This window comes from Danio rerio, chromosome 8, assembly GCF_049306965.1.
Source record: "Danio rerio strain Tuebingen ecotype United States chromosome 8, GRCz12tu, whole genome shotgun sequence".
NCBI classification, from domain to species: domain Eukaryota; kingdom Metazoa; phylum Chordata; class Actinopteri; order Cypriniformes; family Danionidae; genus Danio; species Danio rerio.
Window position 1 is genome coordinate 48,417,849 of NC_133183.1, and position 21,085 is coordinate 48,438,933.

A 21,085-nucleotide genomic window follows, 5' to 3' on the forward strand; every position below is an offset into this window, starting at 1 on the left:
GATGTAAACCAGAAGACCCCAACAAATGTAAATGTCATAAATTAGTAATCTGATTCCTTGGAATGAGAGAGTGAAGTGGCGTGCCAAACGCTGTTTTAACTGAGCTGCTGGGGGAGGCTTCAATAACTAGTCACTCGTACTCAAGGCAAACTTTATCTGAGGCCTTGTCCACACGAACTCGGGTATTTTCAAAACCACACTTTTTTATGTATGCGGTTTTGCTGTTTGTCACATGAATACAAAGTATTGGGTGACTGAAACCAAAATTTTCAGAAAACTTTGATCAGGGTGAAGATTTTCCCAACATCTGGGTACAATGTGTTCATGTGGACTCTTGAACCAGAGTTTTTGCCTCATGATGTCAGTGTGTACACAGTTTTTTATTTTTCTGATTGGCCAACACGGCTTGGTTCACACCACACGCAGAAGACACAAATCAATTGCGTATTCTGTATTGTTCGCTAGGCGGGATGGTAATCCTCCTCTGGGGCCCGTTTCAGAAAGGAGGTTAAGTGAAAACTAGTATTTTAACCCTGAAATGAAAGAAACTCTGGGTTTCCCGTTTCAAAATGACAGGTTTGTTAAACTCGAGCACGGTAAGTCAAGCCTGTTTCTGAAAGAGACTATGCAGTAGCCTATTTAACTCAGAGTCAGTTACTGTGGTAACTTACTATGTGAACCTAACATGGTCAGGAGCAGCTTTTATTCTCTAGACTCTGAGTTTCTGTCACTCTCCTCCCTGTTTTTAAAGACGAAGCCGTATTTCTCGCCTTAGCCTTACGTTTCCACCCACCTATTTTAATGCTTATTTTGGATATGCACATAAAAAAATTTGATGGAAATGTCATGATGGACATAATTTGTGAAAATACGCAAAAAAACATTCGCATAACAGAGAATAAATGTTTATTCGATAAGAAAAAATGCGATGGAAACACTTTTATTGAACTAATTCCAGTATGCGCATTAAAAAAATGTGTTATAAGAGATCATATGTTGATGGAAATGTGTGTAAATGGACAAGCCATCAGGCTGAGCATACTAAATCTTTAACATCCTAAATGTTGTTTTGGTCATTCTAAAATGCCTTAACAATTACAAAATTAGGGTTATTATGTTATTAATGACCTCCAGAGCGTCTGGAGCGTGTCAAGAGCATCTGTTCTCTGCGTCTCATGGCTTCAAACGCCCCCACTTGTTCATTGTGTATTGTTCATTGCGCATTGTCTACTGAGGCGCAAGTACATTTATTAATTAAAGAAAAGATTGACGCAGCTTCTTGTACCGCTGTAAGTTCTGTTTTTACTTTTGCTATGTGGTGCCAGTTAATCAGGAAGTGACAATTTTGTTCTCTTTTACTCGTTGGATGGAAACACTGCGTTGTTCGCACATCTTTTATGCGATAATCCAGTTTTGCTTAAAATAAAGTTTTGCTTTTAAAATATTTGGATGGAAACATAGCTATTCCCTACATTTAAGTCACACAAAAAACAAAGTCACTTACGAGAATGGCTTGTCCCTTTTTAATAAATAATTAGCTTAGGCCTAAATTCACTGAACTGGGACATGTACTGTAATAGATTAATGGGATTATTACTCATTCTAAAAACAGTTTTTTAGTTCTGCTTACATTCAAAATGTCATATCAACCTCTATCACTTAATCAATAAAAAAGGCAGACACACAAGTGCACTTTTAAATCTTTTAAACCCATCAACGTGTGTAAAACTGGGAAACATAAACATCCACACAAATTAGTTGTAGAAACTATGCAGTAGCCTATTTCTGTAATTTAATGCAGTTATTGAAAATGCAATTATCTGAAATAGCTTCATAATTGCAGCCAATTCCCCACTTTTTCAAGTAAAAATTTAACAAATGTGACACATTACATTACTTATTTTATTATACTTAAATATTTAAATACTTTAAATGTAAATTAACTTGCATTAACTTGAACAGCTATGTTTTCCCACACTAACTGTTTCTGTTTCACTGTTGCAGTGGTGTTGCTTTATATGTAGATGTATATGTATATGGTCATATTTACCATAACTTTGCATGAGCACATTAAGTTCAGCTGGAGAAATAAATGCTGATCTCTTTTTTCAGATGTTGCCATGGTGACTCGTAATATCTGCGCTCCATTGATAATGACTTTTTATAGTCACAGTGTGTGTGCGCGCTTAACTCTGAGTTGGTCTACTCAAAGTTGATTGACCTAACTCAGATCAGCTATTCTGAAACTGAAAACTCTTGAGTTTTTAATCTCTTGATAAATCAACTCAAAGTTCAAGTTTAAACTCTGAGTTGGTTGAACCTCCTTACTGAAACAGTAAGGAAAACATGTTCTTACGTTTACATCAATTTGTATGGAATTTACTTGCGAAAATACTTAATTCTGTGTTTGATGTAAACCCAGCATGTGTATAGAACTTCTTTGAAAAACTGAAAGCTGGAAAAACTTTATAAAAAAAACACACATGCACATGTCTTGAGATTAACCTGTCAAGATGAAACTGTCCACAAGAATATATTTATAATGACAAATCAATATATGATGCTGCAGAGAAAGTGAATGTGGACGCGGTAAACTCAGAGCTTTCCATATTTGCAGATTTGAGCCCTTTATTTGTGATAAACCTTCTTAAAATGTCTCATGAGAAAGAATACATCCTTATAATTGTTCATAGTGATAATGCATTGCCTTGCATAGAGAGGGGACATTTGTTTTTAAAGAAATCGATACAATGGAAAGTTTTGGCAACTGCCACCAACCAGCTTCTTGTTGGTGTGCATCTCGCTAGTGCGTCTGTGACCAAGACAGCGAGTGATGTATCAAGTGCCACGGTATCCAGCTCTGTGATTGGTCGGCTGGGTTGCGCTGACGAGTGTAGGCAGAATTGAGAGCCTCAGCGAGTGTTTACAAGTGTGGAGTCCCGTGAAGGAGCTCCAGATGGAAACTGTTGTTTTGTGTTTACTAGGGATGTAACGGTATTGTAAATACCGTCATACCGCAATATTAAATTTTTTCGATATTACCGAAGTCGCATGACTCGGTAAAACTATAGGTCTTCTGAGAAAATTTGCTCAGGCGAATGAAGCGAATGGGAGCTAGCTGAAACTTCATTTCCCATCAGCCCCGGCGTGGCCATAATCCTTTGCGGTCTGTTGTCGCTACAGATCCAGTAATGCGGAAATGGAGTGTGCTGCTAGTAGCGGAGATGAAAAAAAGATGGAAATGATCGAACCTAAAGCGGGTGTTGTCGCCGCGCGCGTGCTGAATAGCGGTGCTGTCGCGCGCGTTCTGATCAGCTGTGTTGTGGCGCGCGTATTGTAAAGCGCCGAGGGGGGTTTGAGCGCGCATACTCGAGAGGTGTTGTCGCGCGCCTACTGAAGGGCTGGACTGGACGGAGGTTGTGTCGCGTCGCGGGGGCACCTTTGATCGTTTTGGAAGGGCATTTTCTATCCAAGACTAAAAAGGGCATGTGCACTGCACAGGTTGAGCCCTATGTGTGCACGTGCCTGCAAATTGGGGAATACGACTAATAACAGTCATGGGGACTGCAGAAACACAGCACACTGTTCAGATTGATGCAGACATTGACTTGTACCGCAAAGAGACCTCTATCTCACTCATGGTTTGTCTTCTCAAGTGGGGGAAAGACAATGCACAACGTTACCCACTGCTGTCAACATGGACCAAGTCATATCTCTCTTGTCCCAGAAACCTCAGTCCCAAATGAGAGGGTTTTTTTCTGTTGCAGGGGACATTGTAAATACCCAGAGATCCCAGCTTTTACCAGATTATAGTTATATGATAATTTTCCTTTAAACCCATCTCTATCTAAGTGAGTGATTAAATGTTAAATGTGATGAGTTTTCAACAATACTAAATTGAAACTTTATTTTTTTACATGGTTTAATAATTTTTTGTTATTAAAATTGAAGTTCCTGTTTCAAAGCTAACAGATAGATGGCTAATTTGTATGTCATTGACACTTTTGGCACTTTTTTGGAGTATTTTCAAAAGTTTTTTTTTCCTGTAAATGATTCAATAAATACCGTACCGTGACATTCATACCGAGGTATTACCGTACCGTGAAATTCTGATACCGTTACATCCCTAGTGTTTACCTTATGATTAAAGTTGTTGCACATCCGCTGATTCCCATCTCAAAATGAGCGAGTTTAAGCCACTTTTACATTAAAGTAGCATTCAGAAAAAAAAAAAAACAACAGCGAAGAAACTCGACACAGAGGAACATAAACACCTACTGCCAGCTAGCGTATCTAAAGTGCTATTGCAGAGCAACACAAACAGAATGCAGAAGTATAAATGCACGACTACGTGCATTGTATGCGCTGTGGGTCATGCCGATCCATGTATTGTCCACTTTTATTGTCTTTCCCATATCCATGATAGTTACGGTTGGAGAAGCCCCAAAGAAGCGTACTGTTGTTTGCCCAAATTGAAGCATGGGGGTGGATCAGTGATTGTTTGGGCTGCAATATCATGCCATTCCCTAGGCCCAAAACATGTGCTAGATGGACGCATCATTATCAAGGACTATACCAAACCATTCTGGAGGGTCATGTGCACACAATGGTTTAAACATTGTTTGAACTGAATGCCATGCTGTGTGTCAGAATCAGTTTTATTGCCAAGTGTGCTTCACACACCCAAGGAATTTGTTTTGGGCAAAGAAGCTTCCAATGTACATAAAGTGACAACACAAAATAAATATGAAAAAAAAGATAATAAACATTAAACAGAGATGCAGTTAGTCAAAAACATCTAGATGTTGAGTTGTATGTACAGATTTGTTATTAATATACAGGTTATACGGTGCTGTGTACGAATACGAATGGAGAAAGTATTGCTATTGGAGAAAGTAGTGCTGTGTACAAGTGTGTATGAGAAACTATTGCACATGTTTATCACACAGTTAAAGAAATATTTAACTGTTCATGAGGTAGATGGCCTGAGAAAAGAAAATTTTCCTGTGTCTGGATGTTTTTGTGCTTGGTGCTCTGAAGTGCTGACCAGACGGTAATAGTTCAAACAGGAAGTGTGCTGGGTGCGAGGTGTCCAGAGTGATTTTGCGAGCCCTTTTACTCACTCTGGAAGAGTACAGTTCTTGAACTGTAGGAAGGGTAGCGTCAGTTATTCGTTCAGCAGTCCAGACTATTATCTCTAGTCTCGGTTTTGGCAGCTGAGCCAAACCAGACACTGATTGAAGTGCAGAGGATGGATTGGATGACAGCTGAGTAGAACTGTACGAGCAGCTCCTGTGGCAGGTTAAACTTCCTCAGCTGACGAAGGAAGTACAGTCTTTGCTGGACTTTCTACACGATAGAGTCTATGTGAATGTCCCACTTCAGATCCTGAGAGATGGTGGTGCCCAGGAACCTGAATGACTCTAGAGCAGCCACAGTGCTGTTCACGATTGAGAGTGGGGGGAGTGCAGGGGGTTTCTCCCAAAGTCCACTATCATCTCCACTGTTTTGAGCGTGTTCTGCTCCAGGTTGTCAGGATGATAATGCACCAACACACACAGCAAGACTGGTGACAGAGTGGTTTGATGAACATGAAGATGAAGTTGAACATCTGCCATGGCCTGCACAGTCACCAGATCCTAATATTATTGAGCCACTTTAGAGTGTTTTGAAGGAGCAAGTCAGGAAACATTTTCTTCCACCAGCATCACGTAAAGACTTGGCTACTATTCTGCAAGAAGAATGACTCGAAATCCCTCTTGTCAATGTGCACATGGTGCAGGACTTGAATCTGTCATTCCCAATACAAATTGATGCTGTATTGGCTGCAAAAGGAGGCCCTACACAATACTAATGAATTATTTTTCTAAAATGAGGTATCTGGAATCTGGCATCATTGGTCTGAATGAGTTTTAAAGGTGAGCTGAACAGTTTGGTCAAGAGTCATGTTGGTAATGCACACTGTGTAAACAGTTTTTAACAGGGCTTCAATAATATTGTGCAAGACTTGTTAGCGGTCGAGAAAAAACTGTAAATATGAAAACACATTACAGTCATCTACACAATAAACCGACAGAAAGCAAATCAATGTGTTTACATGTGGAGTGAAATCTGTGTAACCTAAGCTGCAAAAAGACTAATTGTGCTTTGAACATGTTGAACCCTGACAATGTGTCCAGTAGGTGGTGCTTTAAACCAAGCTGGGGTAGCACTTACAGAATACATGCAATTTGCAAGTGTGTTTGAAACTGCAACATTCTGTAATGCATTGTTATTTTTTAAAGGTCATTTTGCAGTTTCATCAAACAATTGTCCTACAGTGTACTTCCTTCATTTTCTCTTCAGTGACGTGCAGTCTAAACAGTCTTTAGGTTGTTGAATGTAATGATTTTGCATCTTCTTGGACATTTTTGCTTCCCCACTGTACATGTGTGCTGCATTTTGAAAGCATCTATGCGTTGAGGCCGGTCTGTATGATGCACATTTGTAATTTTTTATTTGATTCACTTGAATCACTGGAGTGGTTATTCTACTTGACCGATCACTGTAGACAAAAAATAAAACAAAGCAAAAACATAAAAAGTATAGTGATTGCAGGTTTGTTATATACAAATCGATATATATATATATATATATATATATATATATATATATATATATATATATATATATATATATATATATATATATATACAGAACCATTCAGATTTTAACACTTAAGCAATGCTTTAAGCTGCCATCACATAAAAGCCTTTTAAATAAAGTATTAAATACATTTCAGTAGTTCAGTACTTTCTCCTTGTCATTGCATTGTTATTACACATAAATAATTTTTATATATATATATATATATTTTTTTTTCATTTTGATAAATTTTTATATTTGTATTGTTTAGGTGTTAACCCAAATCTGGTTCAATTCCATGTCAACAGCTCCTTTAGAAATATTATTTTCAGAATACTCATTTCCCCCACTGTAAAATCTCCATTTTCATTTTCACTTCAGAATAAAAGGTACTTGATTTTTATAATAAAATAATAATAATAGTAATAAAAGTAAAAGGATAATATGGCAAAAAGCTCCTAACTGTACTGTGCATTTACACCGTGGCCATATACATCTATGTCATAGATCTCAAACTCAATTCCTGGAGGGACGCAGCTCTGCACAGTTTTGCTTCAACCCTAATCAAACACAGCTGATGCAACTAATCAAGGTGTTCAACAATCTTTTGAACACTCAATTATTTGGATCAGCTGTGTTTGAATAGGGTTGCAGCAAAACGGTGCAGAGCTGCGGCCCTTAAGGAATTGAGTTTGAGATGATATATAAACACAAGAATAAAATAATAACTTTATAAGAGAAACTGATAAAATGTCAACTCTAATGCCAATGTCTCTAATGTCAATGTCTAATGCCAGCCATTAGACTTTTCTGACAGGGTATTTAAGTGTTATCGTAAATGAAAAATGTATTATTATCTCCAGAGCTGACATCGAGTGACAGATGGGAAAGTATGTTGTGGGACTACTATGAGTTAATTATAGATAGCGAAATGTAGCATTTTTTAAATATATATTTTTAAAAAGCATGATCATAAAACATGAACGTCATTATGAAAGTATTGAAACATATGCTTGTTTGTTGTAACAATTCTTAGGAATGCCAAAAAAAAGTAAATTTGTGCATTTCCTGAGGGTAGGGGTAAGGGGAAGGGCTAAGGGGTAAAATTAGGATTGGGCCTTCCTCTGTACTACCAGGAAAAATTGTAAGCATATAGAGGCAATAGTGCTTTATCTTATGTAGGTCATGAATTGTGAAACAACCTTCCTCATTCCATTCTCTCTAAAAGAAAATCTCTACATACAACATTTTTTAAGCATAGAGGCGATAGTTTTTGTTTTTCTTATGTAGGTCTTAACTTATAAAAACAATCTTCCTCATTCCATTCTTTGCCAAATCCCTTCAAAATTTTAAGTGAAGCTAAAACATTTTGTTTTTAATTATAAATGGAGTAAAATGGGTTATTGTGATATGCTTGTGCTTGTGATGTGTGTTTGTGTATTCTCTCTTTTTTTCTGTTTGTTAGTCATGTTACTAAGCACTTTGGGCAAAGCGATTTTATCTAATTAAAATGATGCTATATAAATAAACAAACAAACATTCAGAAAAGACCATCTAAACCCTTATGTTCTGTTGGGTATGTTTTCGTCCACTCTGGGGTTGTTTTGAGCTTTATTTTGGCCACAGCTTTTCTCTTTGAAAAACCTAGGTTTTGTCATTTATAGTGACCTAAAGTTGGACAAACAAGTAATTGCTGTGTTCAGGTCCTGTTTTTAAATGTATCTTTGCTACTAAACTCTGTAGAGGAAGTTTTCGTCCACTCTGGAGTGTTTTTAAGCCTTAATTTGTCCCCCGCTCTGTATGGCAAACTGAATGATTTGTTGCTGACAGACCTTATTTTGACATATTTTTGGGAAAATGCTTTGAAAATGTTCAAAAACACTCACACTCTGGGCACTTTCACTACACTTTCATTATGTTTATTTCTTATGATATGTTGGATAAAATCTGAATAAGCATATGGAATTATAATAAACAATGTTATGCATGCACTCTATAAATTGCTGTCACTATGTTCCGGCCGGTACTGACATTTAATCTCCAAGCTGGAATTTACACAATGATCTCATCATCGTGATGTAGCTTCAAAATTTCTTTTAAATCCGGAGGAACGAATTTGCTTGAAATATATTAGGCAAAAACAACCAATTTTCACTTTTTAGTGAAATATGTGTGTCCTAATAGTGTTTTAGCAACGTGGGACATGTATATAGTTGAAGTCAAAATTATTAGCCCCTGTTTGATTTTTTTTTTCTTTTATTTAAATATTTTCCAAATGATTTTTAAAAGAGCAAGGAACAAATAATATTTTTTCTTCTGGAGAAAGTCTTTTTTTGTTTTATTTCGGCTACGATAAAAGCAGTTTTTAATTTTTTAAACACCTTTTTAAGGTCAAAATGATTAGCCCCTTTAAGCTATATATTTTTTCGATAGTCTACAGAACAAACCATCATTAAATAACTTGCCTAATTACCCTAACCTGCCTAGTTCACCTAATTGACCTAGTTAAGCTTTTAACTGTCACTTAAAGCTGTATAGAAGTGTCTTGAAAAATATCTAGTCAAATATTATTTACTGTCATCATGGCAAATATCAAATAAATCTGTTATTAGAAATGAGTTATTAAAACTATTATGTTTAGAAATGTGTAAAAGAAATGTTCTCTCGGTTAAACAGAAATTTGAAAAAAATAAATAAACAGGAGGGCTAATAATTCAGGGCGGCTAATAATTCCGACTTCAACTGTACATGACTGTCAACATCTCAAAAATGTGTTTTGATGTTTCGTGACCTTTTAATGATGCCAACTAATGATGAACAGTAAAATTGACATTAAATGTCCTCCTAACAGAGAAAACCACCAACAATCAAGATTGCATGATAATTGGTGTAATGGCTTTGCAATCAAAATATGTTGTTATAATGGAAGTCAATGGGCCATGAAAAAGTCAAAACCTAATGAAAGGGTAGTAAATTTGAACAATAGTCTCAATTCTGAGACTGAGAACATGAACAGAGTAGAATAATCTGTATGTTCTGAAATTATACAAGACATTATGACATTACGGTGACTTGAATACATCAGTACTAGACTCGTTAATTAAACAATTTCAGTGCAAATCCATACTTTTTAATAGCCCCAAAAAAGTTTTTCTTCGACTGCGTTCACAATATAATGTATTCCATGGCGTAATTGTGAGGACAATATGATGATTGTTCATTAAATAATTGCTTTATTGACATACAGTTTGATAGTGAAAATGAATTTTGTCATTTGCATCCACATCTTTTCCATAATCAAATGTGCTAGTGTCTTTTGATGTGCTAACACATGCAAAACAGTGTTATATAGGGCCCCATTTACATATAATATTAAAAAGGGTTGTTGTCATACAATAACACACAGGGACAGTGTTAATTCACCTGTAAATAGGATCTAAAGCATTGTGAGCACCATGACCACTTCCAGATGTTCTTGAAAATGGATTCACTCTAGTTGCCTTCTATCTGGACAAACCTATACAGACCAAGCACATGGGAAGTCTTGAGAGAAAGTCCATTAAAAGGTAGCCTATTGTAGTGCTTGTGCGTTGTATCAAAACATATGAGTTACTACTATAAGCACTGCCATCAGATCCATTCAGTTTTATTTATTGAATAATTCACCCTCCTTTTAAACTAATATTTTTGTCCATTTCTTAGTGAATATAGACAACAAATTGATGTAAAAACCAAGCAGATGTAGAAACTACAATGTGTCCCAGCTGAAACATGTGATCACATCAATGAAACACGCAGTGTTAATACTAAATTGAAACAGGGACTCTTGTTTGTTACTTTTTCCATTATCACACTTCTGGGCACCTCATTTTAACCATAAAACATGTTCTGTGTGAATGCCAATGTCTCACCCCTGCCAGCATATGAAATAGTTGGGCAGATGTGGTAACCAAATTGGGCTTTAAATATGGACCCTCCTTAAGTCATTTTTAATCATGTGGGACTCAATAGGCAACACACATTATATGCTGGTCCTCCCTTATGAAGCCCACGTGGTGTATAGCAGGACATTGTTCAGATGCTATATTTCAAGATATTGTCAGGTGTTTGTTCCTAAAATGTTCTAAAATGTGTCATTTGTTGTGTATATTAATGGGCTAGATTTGAAACAATTTTAGAAGTAGTAATGAAGGCTTGAGTCATTATCAGCAGACTAATGCAGTTACTAATATAGCTATGTGAGAGAAATCAATCTGCTTTGTCAAATGTGATCCTCTGTTGCCAAAACCACCTCAGATGAGCATAGTTCCCCTTTTTTAATTAATGGATTTTTATTTAAAAGTTGACATTTCCATTATGTGTGTAACATGGGCTACTTCAAAATACACGTTCACAGGGTGATGGAATCCCAGCTAACTAGTAATGGACAGCTGCCTCATAGTGGACGTGTAGTGCTGCCACATAGTGTGTTCTGATGCAATTTTTTTTTTTTCAAGCATCTTCTTTGGACGGTAAATTCAATTATTATGTTAAATAATCAATTCTAATTTAATTCAGTTTAATTTGTTTATTTTTATAGCGCTTTAACAATCTAGATTGTGTCAAATCAGCTTAACATAGAAGTTAAACTGAAACTGTCAGTCTAGTTTTCAGAGTTGAATTGACCTCTGATATTTGCATTCTGTTGTTATTTTACAGGTTTAATTAACTGATAAATTAACATTGCATTTCGGTTTAGTTTATAAATTTTAGTTTTCAACATGAGTATTCCACATTCATTCACCATTAGACTCACTAAACCCAAGAAGGAATTTGTAAAAGCAGAAAATAAAATGTTGTAAAAACCCAACATCAAAGATTTTGATATCAAATGCTTTATATATTTTTTTTGAAACATTGTCAAAGCCTTTCAAGCTTTTGTATAATGGTAAACTGTAATAGTAAAATCCTTCAGCTTAGGCCCTGGTTCACTGAGGGTTGCCACAGTGGAATCACCGTCATATTAATATATTTGGACTAAAAAAGTATCACAACATGATTATAGTTCTTTTTTTTTGTTCCCTCTTCTCTTTCATTTGCTCTGGTTCTCTCTTTCAGTCATGTTTCTGGAACAGGTAAAACGTAGAGAGTCTTTCTGCTCACATTTTTGGTTAATGTATTCCTGTTCAGTTTCTCAATTCGCCTGTAAAAGCAAATGTTTCTGGGTTACAATTGGGTTACATGATATTTTATCATGTCCTGCACATTTAAGTCATCAGCATCATCTTCATCATCAAAAGAAAAAAAGATTAAAACTAGCACTTTCTATAAAGTTTAGTTAGTGTTAGTTTATTGTAATATGAAAATTCAGATTTTTTTTTTTTTGCTCCCTCGTGTCATTGCAATTAGCCTACATACAGGGCAGATTTAGTGATTTGGGGGCCCTAAGCATTTCCAGCCATAAGGCCCTATGCAGTGCTGAAATGCACCTTTTGTACTTTTAATAGTTTTAAAAATATTTTTTTTACTTATATCACTCAATCTCCTTATTTCATTTTTTTATCTTAGTGCAATATTTACATTTTAAATGATTTGATTTCTTAAAATGAATTCTAAAACTAAAAAAATAATAATTAAAAAGAAAATACTGTAATTTAAAACTAAATATTTACTTGATTTAACTGCTGGATTGCTCCATGATTGGGGTGTAAGACAAATTTATATAGATGTAATAATTATAAAATTTTATTTGATAGAAAATTACAATAGTATCTGGATACAGCCTTTATGATGCAAGCTGAGATGCATCACTCAGCGATGCAATGTCAGACACAATGCAGTCAAATGGAGCTAATGACATCACTGTGATGGGTGGGTTAGGGGTGGTGTTAAGTGAGCCCATTAAAAAGCATTGGATGCAGCTCAAATTGAATTGCACCAGGTCTGCATCCAGACCCCTCTCGAAAATGATGTTTATTCATTCATTCTCTTTTCGGCTTAGTCTCTTTTAAAATCTGGGGTTTCTACAGCGGAATGAACCACCAACTCATCCAGCATATGTTTTATGCAGCGGATGCCCTTCCAGCCGCAACCTGGGAAAAGAAAATTATGTTATTGGTGGTATAATTGAAACTTGGGGGCCTCAAAATGTCCTGGAGCCCTAAGCAGCTGCTTACTTCGCTTATTTGTTAAATTCGCCCTTCTCTAAATAAGAGGATCATTCACAAATCTATAACAAGATTACAATAGGATAACTAAAAGTTGTCATGTTTGGTAGAAATAGCTAAACTAACTTTTAACGTGATAGGAAAGTGATCCCTTCCGTCTGAGAAACAACATATGGTCTTAAAAAAAAAGAAAAGAAATGAAAAAAATGGGGGAGGGGGGCGAGGGGTTGTTAGTTTCAAAGCCGGGTGGTCTGGTGGTCCATCCCATTACTCCAGTGAGATGTCTGAACAGAGAGTAAGCTAAATAGCCATTAGAGAGCTCGAAATCACCTCTTATAGCAACTCTTTCCGCAATCCAATTTAGACTCGACGACTTAATTAGGCGTTGACACTCTTGAAGGGGAGGGCAAACAGCCGCACTTCAGCTCTGCTGCAAACCGGGTGTTAAGCGGTAAAGCGAGCCGCGCCGGATTAGAGAATGGCCAAACGGAAAGAGAAAGTTTGCTTGTGTATAAGCATTCCGCTTTTATGCGCGGTTACGATTATTGTTATCATCTCCGTAGCTCACTTTAACGAAGAATGCGCGGAAGGACTTTACAAGAAAGCAGCAGTGGCAGCAGACTCGGAAACCTGCTCGAAGGTCGGACGGTGAGTTGAATATGATGAGTTATAGGCTGCATCATGCGTCTGTTCACAGCAAGTATGCTTGCCGGTGATAACAAAAAATGTTTTAGTGAATTCTCAAATATCTAGTATTTAAATGTTTCACCCAGATATGCTCTATGGTGTATAATATTACGTTTTCTTGGAAAATAACAACAATAAATTCTCGTGACCTCATGTAAAAGCTGGGTCAGGTAAAACTGAGGACGTGGTTGGATAATGAGGTGAAACGTCCGGCTAAATGTACACAAAAAGTTTGAAGTGAATTAGAGGCATCTTCGCAGCCTAGTAATCCTCTTAATCTTTGGCTTCCTCGCTCTAGGAGGCATTTGTTCACAAGTCAACAACGAATGATTCAGTCCTATAACGTTAAAATAATCACTTTAAGGCTGTTTAACATGGTTAATGTTTGTAACAATGGATTATTTCTCTATAAACGACACATCTTTTGGAGGATGTGGAAACAATCTGACAAGTGCCAGACAGTATACTTTGTAATTTTCTTTATTTGGCTTTCTATAAATAGGTCTTTGAACGTGACACACCTGTCGTCAGAAATAGGCTAATCAGATCATTTATCAGTTTGTAAACGCATTGCTTAGATGGTTTCTGACGGGGTTTAAAGCGTGTTTTTAGGCTATGAGGAGGTTTTTAATAGCCTATTGTTGGGAACTCTAGGCGGTTTTCCAAACTATTTTGCGCAGGCTACATCACGTTTCACGTCTGGCAAGTTTGTCATGTTCGTTTAACGTTAAAGACAACAGTTTGGGGCCTAGCTGTTCACATGTCCGTTACAAATAAATGACTGAAAGAGTGTACTATAATGTTAAATTGTTTTTATTATATATTTTTATTTTTGTGGGTTTTACATAAGTTATAATCCAATTATGATGCCAATTGCTAGATATGACACAAATCACCTTAAAATTGTTATACATTTATGGTTTGGAACACAGATGTTTCATCTTTTATTATTGTTATTATTTTATTGATATTATTTTTTTTAAAAGACTTAAAGGCGGATTATAATTCATGATGTGGAAAAAAGTTACAGTTTAAAATCAATTGTAAGTTATATATAAATAAAACATTTTTATATTTGATCTGAGTTTTATATTTCGCCAAATTCGTATTACAATAATAATGTTAAAAATCAAAATATAAAATCTAAGTTTAAATTTGAGACTGATATTTCTAAACAAATTTCAAAGAGAGACTTCATTGAGATTTTTTTTGGAAGGGGGTGGGGGGTGGGGGGGGGGGGGGTTGGGTTGTGGGGTGGGTGTTGTACACTATCGAAGTAATTTCCATTTGTTTCCATTGTGTCCATTTCTTACTTTAAAGGAGTGCTATATTTTCCAGCAACATTGAACACTTTCAAATCTTCAACAAAAGCAATCGAAGAAAGTTTTAAATAACTGTCATTTCTGATAATAGATTACACAAATCAGCCTGATACCTTATTAATCTGACAAACATATTAAGTATTTATTTTTCAGTTTTTCTAGTTTATAGTTATAGTTTTCTAACCATAGCAGGTACATCATGTAGTAACCTTATTATTCCCTGTGCACTGTAAATGCATGAAAATGTATGTACTATGAAATAAAATTTGTGTTTGTGTTTAATAAAACATTTTATAGGCTACTATAAAAACAAATGTCAGACAGGACGAATTGTGTGAAAATTTTAAGCAGAATGTTATGCAAACATTTTAGTTTTATGTATATTTTATGGATGTTAAGTCTATTTTAATGTTTTCACTTTTTGTGATATTCCCAAGCTTCCATCAGTGAATTATTAACTGAGGCATATTTGAATCAGTGGGTTTTCAAATTTTGACATTAGATGCAATCTGAATCAGATCAGTCCTTTTTGAGAATAAATATGATTTGCTAACTGTTTTATCGGGTTAACTGAGTAAATCCAGCTCATTTACTAATTAAACTATCACATTTCTGAGCAAGAGGACATTTCTCCAAATCCAAATAATGAGGAATAACATTCATTCATATATTCATTCATTTTCAGCTTCATTTCGACACAGCAAAATGAACCGCCAACTTATCTAGCAAGTGTTTTACAATGTTTTGCAACCCATCACTGGGAAATGAGGAATAACATGTATTTATTTATTTATTTATTTATTTATTTATTTATTTATTTATTTATTTATTTATTTATTTATTTATTTATTTATTTATTTAAATGTAGTTGACTCAGAGTAAAAAAGTAAGATAGTATGCTTGGAAAATTCAGTGTCACAAAATTAAAATACTCTGATTAAGATTATTTAAGTATGTATTTAGGTACAGAAACCATGTATAAATACTTATGGTTCTCCATTGTTAATTAACTTTTAAACACTTTTCCAACTTAAATAGTCATACATCTTGTATGATTTGGAACACAGAAGTCTGATATTTTATTATTATCTACAAAAATAGGCTATTATTAGCTAACTATTCAAGCTTCAATAAGGCTAAAAAACAACTGTAAGTATTTAGTTATAGAAAATTCACAGTTTTCACAGATTTAATATGAGATTTATATTTTGCAAAACCTGTTTTACATTTAAACTGTGAAAAACAAAGTATAAACCCTAAGTTGTGTTTTAAATTTGAGCCATATCTCAAAAACAAATAAAATCCCCAAAAGAGACTTCAGTAAGATTTTGTTTGGGTGCTGTCTGAAAATAATTTCCCCATTTGTTTCAATTAAGTACATTTCTTTTTTATTTTTTTTAATTACTATTACAATGTAACAAAATGCTGGGTATTACACAATCCCCTTATCAGTCAATGCAAATTAAAGTTAACTTAATAGCTTTTAGAATTTTAACTTGATTGAACATAAAGCAATGAAGTTATCTCTAAAAAAAATCTGCAAGAACTGTGTTGTTTCAGCTCATTTTAAATAGTTTGAACAAACAGCAAACATATTTTTGGAGTGCACTTTTGTTAGCACCACTTTACATTTTCAGATCTTCAACAACAAAAGCATGTAAACTGGCCAAAATAGGCACGTGTTAAGTGACGTGGTCCTGATAAGTGGGACAAATGCACTACTAGTAGAGATTATTGAACATCTAATTTCTTCTCGCCACCAGCAAAAGCAATCTCCTGCATTCTTTGGAAACTTAACAGTACATTTTTCTACGAAGTCATTGCAGAACAACACAGATAAACAGTCACTGCTATGAATGATGCAGACGAACAGTAACATTAACAAACAAAAGAAAAGCCAAAACCCATGTTTCATATAAGTTGGGGAGAAATAGACCATACATATCAGCTTTGCAGAAATAATATCAATAACACATGTAATAACACATTTATAATAGCCTTATATCCTATATCTATATCATATTTGTAGTTCTTTGCAATCAAATGACTTGAAACCTTTGTCGTAGCCCGTTTTCAGTATTTTCCTCATTCATTCTTTCTTTCTCCCAGAGATATCCTGCAGTCTGGTGGATCAGCGGTAGATGGCGCCATCGCTACTTTACTGTGCACGTCAGTCATAAACCCCCAGAGCATGGGCATCGGCGGAGGCTCTATATTCACAATACGGGAACCAAATGGTTCGGATTGTTTTACTCTTAATTCCATAGGTTCATTTCTTTCTTATTGTAATGTACGTTTGTGTTATTGTTCATTGCTATCTCTGTCTTTCTAGGAAGAGTAAGAATAATCAATGCCAGAGAGGCCATCCCGAAAAATTTCAAAACAGACCTTCTTGCCACGTGTCCAACAACAATACAGCCAATGGAAGGTGAACATGTTTTAAAGTGGATGAACTTTTGGTTTTCGCAAGAACTGAAAGTGCTTGTTTCTCTCACGCCTTTTTGAACTCCACATGTGCTGCTAGAGTAAATAAAGTATCTGTCTCATGAAAATCATTTGTAATAAGATACCCCTAGGGGATTGCGGTATTTGGTTCGATAGATATAAACCATAATTCATTATAAAGGACATACCTGCTCATTTTCAGTTTGCATTTCTCATTTTCATATTCAGTGTTGGGTAAGTTACTTCAAAAAAGTAAAAGTAAAACAATAACATCATAAAAACTGTATTTAACTAATTTCAAATGACTTTATTTGAAAAGTGACTAAATTACTCAGTAAGTAATTTAATTACTTAATGGTTCTTAAAATATCTGTAAATCTCAACACATAGAAAATAGAAATTAAACATTTAATTTGAGACAAATGGAAACTATTTGGTTTTAAAGCAACATTTAAAAACTTTGAAATGTTTCCAATTTAAGACACTATATTTCATACCATATCTTTATTTATTATTTTATAGTTTTATTTAGAGAAGCAGATCAGTTGTGTACATATTTACTGTATAAATATTTCTTTGTTATTCATATATTTTGCATAATAACCCAATTTTGTTCAACTAACGTTTTGTAGTTGAACAAAATTGGGTAATTATGCACAATATATAAATAACTAAAATATATACACTGTCTGACAAAAGTCTTGTCGTCAATCCCAGTTGTAAGAGCAACAAATAATACTTGACTTCTGGTTCATTATTTAGAAAAGTGGCAGAACATAGATTTTTCTGATGAATCATGTGTTAAAATGCATCCCAATCATCACAAGTTCTGCTGAAGACCTGCATGGACCCAAGATTCTCACTCAAGTCAGTCAAGTTTGGTGAAGGAAAAAAATCATGGTTTGGGGTTACATTCAGTATGGAGGTGTGCAAGAGATCTGCAGAGTTGAATGCAACATCAACAGCCTGAGATATCGAGACATATGTGCTGCCCATTACATTACAAACCACAGGAGAGGGCAAATTCTTCAGCAGGATAGCGCTCCTTCTCATACTTCAGTCTCAAAGTCAAAGTTCCTGAAAGCAAAGAAGGTCAAGGTGCTCCAGGATTGGACAGCTCAGTCACCAGACATGAACATTATTGAGCATGTCTGGGGTAAGATGAAGAATGAGGAAGCTGAATCCAAAGATTCTTGAACTCTACGAGTCCTGCAAGATCGCTTTCTTTGCCATTCCAGATGACTTTATTGATAAGGTATTTAAGTCATTGCAGAGATGAATGGATGCAGTACTCCAAGCTCATGGGAGTCAAACACAATATTAATTCATTCTCCACTGCACCATGACTTTAAATTTGATACTGTACATTATTTTTGTTTAGTGACAAGACTTTTTTTTATAAGCAAAGTCAGACCAATCTGTCCTAATTTTAAAATTAAAAATCAAGTTCATGATCATATTTTATTTTGATAAAATAAGCGTAATCTAGATGTCTTTGCCTTTCATATAAGCCACTTCTGATACCAAATGCTCAACCAGAAGTCAAGTTATTAGGTGTTCTTAAAACTTAGTTAGGTGACAAGACATTTGTCAGGTAGTGTACAGTAATATGCACTCAATTATTCTGCTTTTCTGATTATATACCTTATATCTTTATGAATTACTTTCTCAATATTTTTTTCTTAATCATGTGCAATCTCCCCAATTAAATGTAACCTTGTTCAGTTGAAAAATATAGTTGTTCTGCAAAAACATTTGTATAACAAAAAATGACAATAATCTGTTTCTCTAAATTGATTCATAAAAATTAAATACATTACCTAAATTAAGCCTTATCCCTTACTTTGCATTTTTAGCAGAAAGCTAATTTAAGTAATTAGTTACTTTGTAAATATATACACCAAACATTGCACATAGTGTACTTATCGCACATATGATAACTATAGATTTTCTCTCTCTCTATAGGTGCCCATTGGATCGGTGTCCCAGGAGATATTCGTGGCTATGAGCGAGCACACAGACTATATGGACGTCTCCCTTGGGCCTGTTTATTTCAGCCTACCATCAATATGGCTAGAGAGGGCATTCGCATTCCCTATATGCTCTCTCGGTTTTTGCCACTTGTCCTAAAGGAGAAGCCAGAATCACCACTACGGTAAGGCATGTTCTTACTTTTAAGCTCAGTTATAAGTGCTCTGTTATGGTTTTTAAATATCATTTGATTTTGTCACAATTGGTTTACATAATAGTTGGCAGTTCATTCCGCTATGGCGACCCCTGATAAATAAGGGACTGAGCCGAAGGAAGATGAATAATTGTAAGATTAAAAAGCTACTGAAATGGTTCACTTCAGTCTTTCTAAACTTGTCCTTTCCTTGAGGATACTCTGTTGTGGTTGTTAACATGGCCCAGCTTGTTGTGATTGCTCTACCGCTGACAGCACGTGTCGGAAAACACTCATTACTATATCTGAATATCAGTTCCAGATACTTCCTCTGCACTTGTAAACACTGTGATGCGAAACGATAGTGTTGTGTTTATGTATCAATTAGAGTCCTAAGTTGGAAGCGAGTGCAAATTAGACTTGCTTTTGCAGCACAGAAAACACTGTTTTCTCAACAACATCAACATGACCCAAATTCTTTCAGACTTCAGCTACATCTACAGTGTTTTGAAGTTTAGCTGTGGCTATATCATGCTATTAGAGCAGTGCTTTACAAAATAACCAAGGCACTTCAACCAAAAAAACCTTAATTTTCTTTAGACAATATAGTGATCGAAATTATAATTTAGCAAAAAAAAAAAAAATCAAGTCAAAATTATTCACCCACCTGTAAATTTCTGTTTTTCTTTTTCAAATATTTACCAAATGAGGTTTAACAGAGCAGTACATTTTTCACAGTATTTCCAATCATGTTTTTTCTTCTGGAGAAAGTCCTATTTGTTTTATTTTGTCTAGAATAAAAGCCGTTTTTGTACTTAAAAAAAAAACAAATGTTTTAATATGATTATTATTAGCCCCTTTAAGCTATATTATTTTCCAGTTGTCTACAGGACAAACTATAGTTATTAAAATAGTTTAGTTATTTAACTATAATTATTTAAAATAAATATTATTAAAATTATTATGTTTGTAAATGTGCTACAATTCTTCTTTCCATTAAATCACAATTAGGGAAAAATATAAACAGTAGGCTAATTATTCAGGAGGGTTAATAATTCAGCTGTACTTCAGCTACTACTATTCAGACTTCAGCTGTACATCTAAAGTTTAAAAGATTACAGCAGTCAAAATAAGTAGTGTGTGTAGAGGCCCTAACTTTGGCCAGAGTTTTTTATCACTCTCTCACAGACATCAGAAATCTTGAGCAGCTTTTCTTCAATCTCTACTAGTGACTGTAATGTATTCTTAGCTGTAAATTTGTGACCAAGGTTTTGGCTTTCTGGTCATGTCATTAATTTGTTTGGCTAAAATGAACTACTTTACGATAAAGGAAACCTTTGTGTAACAGAGTTCATTGTCATGCATGTAATTTGCTGGCTGATTGGGAAATAAACACAAATACGGGACTGTATTTTGCAGCTTGAACATTTTTAGGATGTACTGTATTGTGTTTTATTTTATCAGAATCAAATAAATTAAACTGGATTTGATCTCTAAAGTACATTTTGGTCCAGTTTGTCCTCACATCATACTCTGAACTTGAAAAGAAATTCTGGCTGATTGTCTGCAGAATTTGTCCACATTATTGTGTCCTCTTGTGCATTTGTCTTTTGTGGATGACCAGCAGTTTGGGGGACATCAGGTTCTTTCGCTGTGGCTGAAAGGTTTTTTGAAAAGTCATTAAAGGCAGTGTTTCA

General features: G+C 35.0%; 1 protein-coding gene across 3 annotated transcripts in view; it reads left to right on the forward strand.

Annotated features, from left to right (window-relative positions):
- ggt5a (gamma-glutamyltransferase 5a) overlaps positions 1–21,085 on the forward strand; it is a 44,904-nt gene that overhangs the window by 1,333 nt on the left and 22,486 nt on the right. For 2 of the 3 annotated variants that reach the window (XM_005167383.6, NM_001123298.1), the window contains exons 1-4: positions 13,040–13,418; positions 16,889–17,016; positions 17,112–17,207; positions 19,190–19,379. In XM_005167383.6, coding sequence (XP_005167440.1) covers positions 13,249–13,418; positions 16,889–17,016; positions 17,112–17,207; positions 19,190–19,379 — 584 coding nt within the window. In that variant the 5' untranslated portion in view covers positions 13,040–13,248. Of the gene's footprint in view, positions 1–13,039; positions 13,419–16,888; positions 17,017–17,111; positions 17,208–19,189; positions 19,380–21,085 lie in introns of those variants that run through there. The other variant, XM_073909748.1, reaches the window with a different exon arrangement.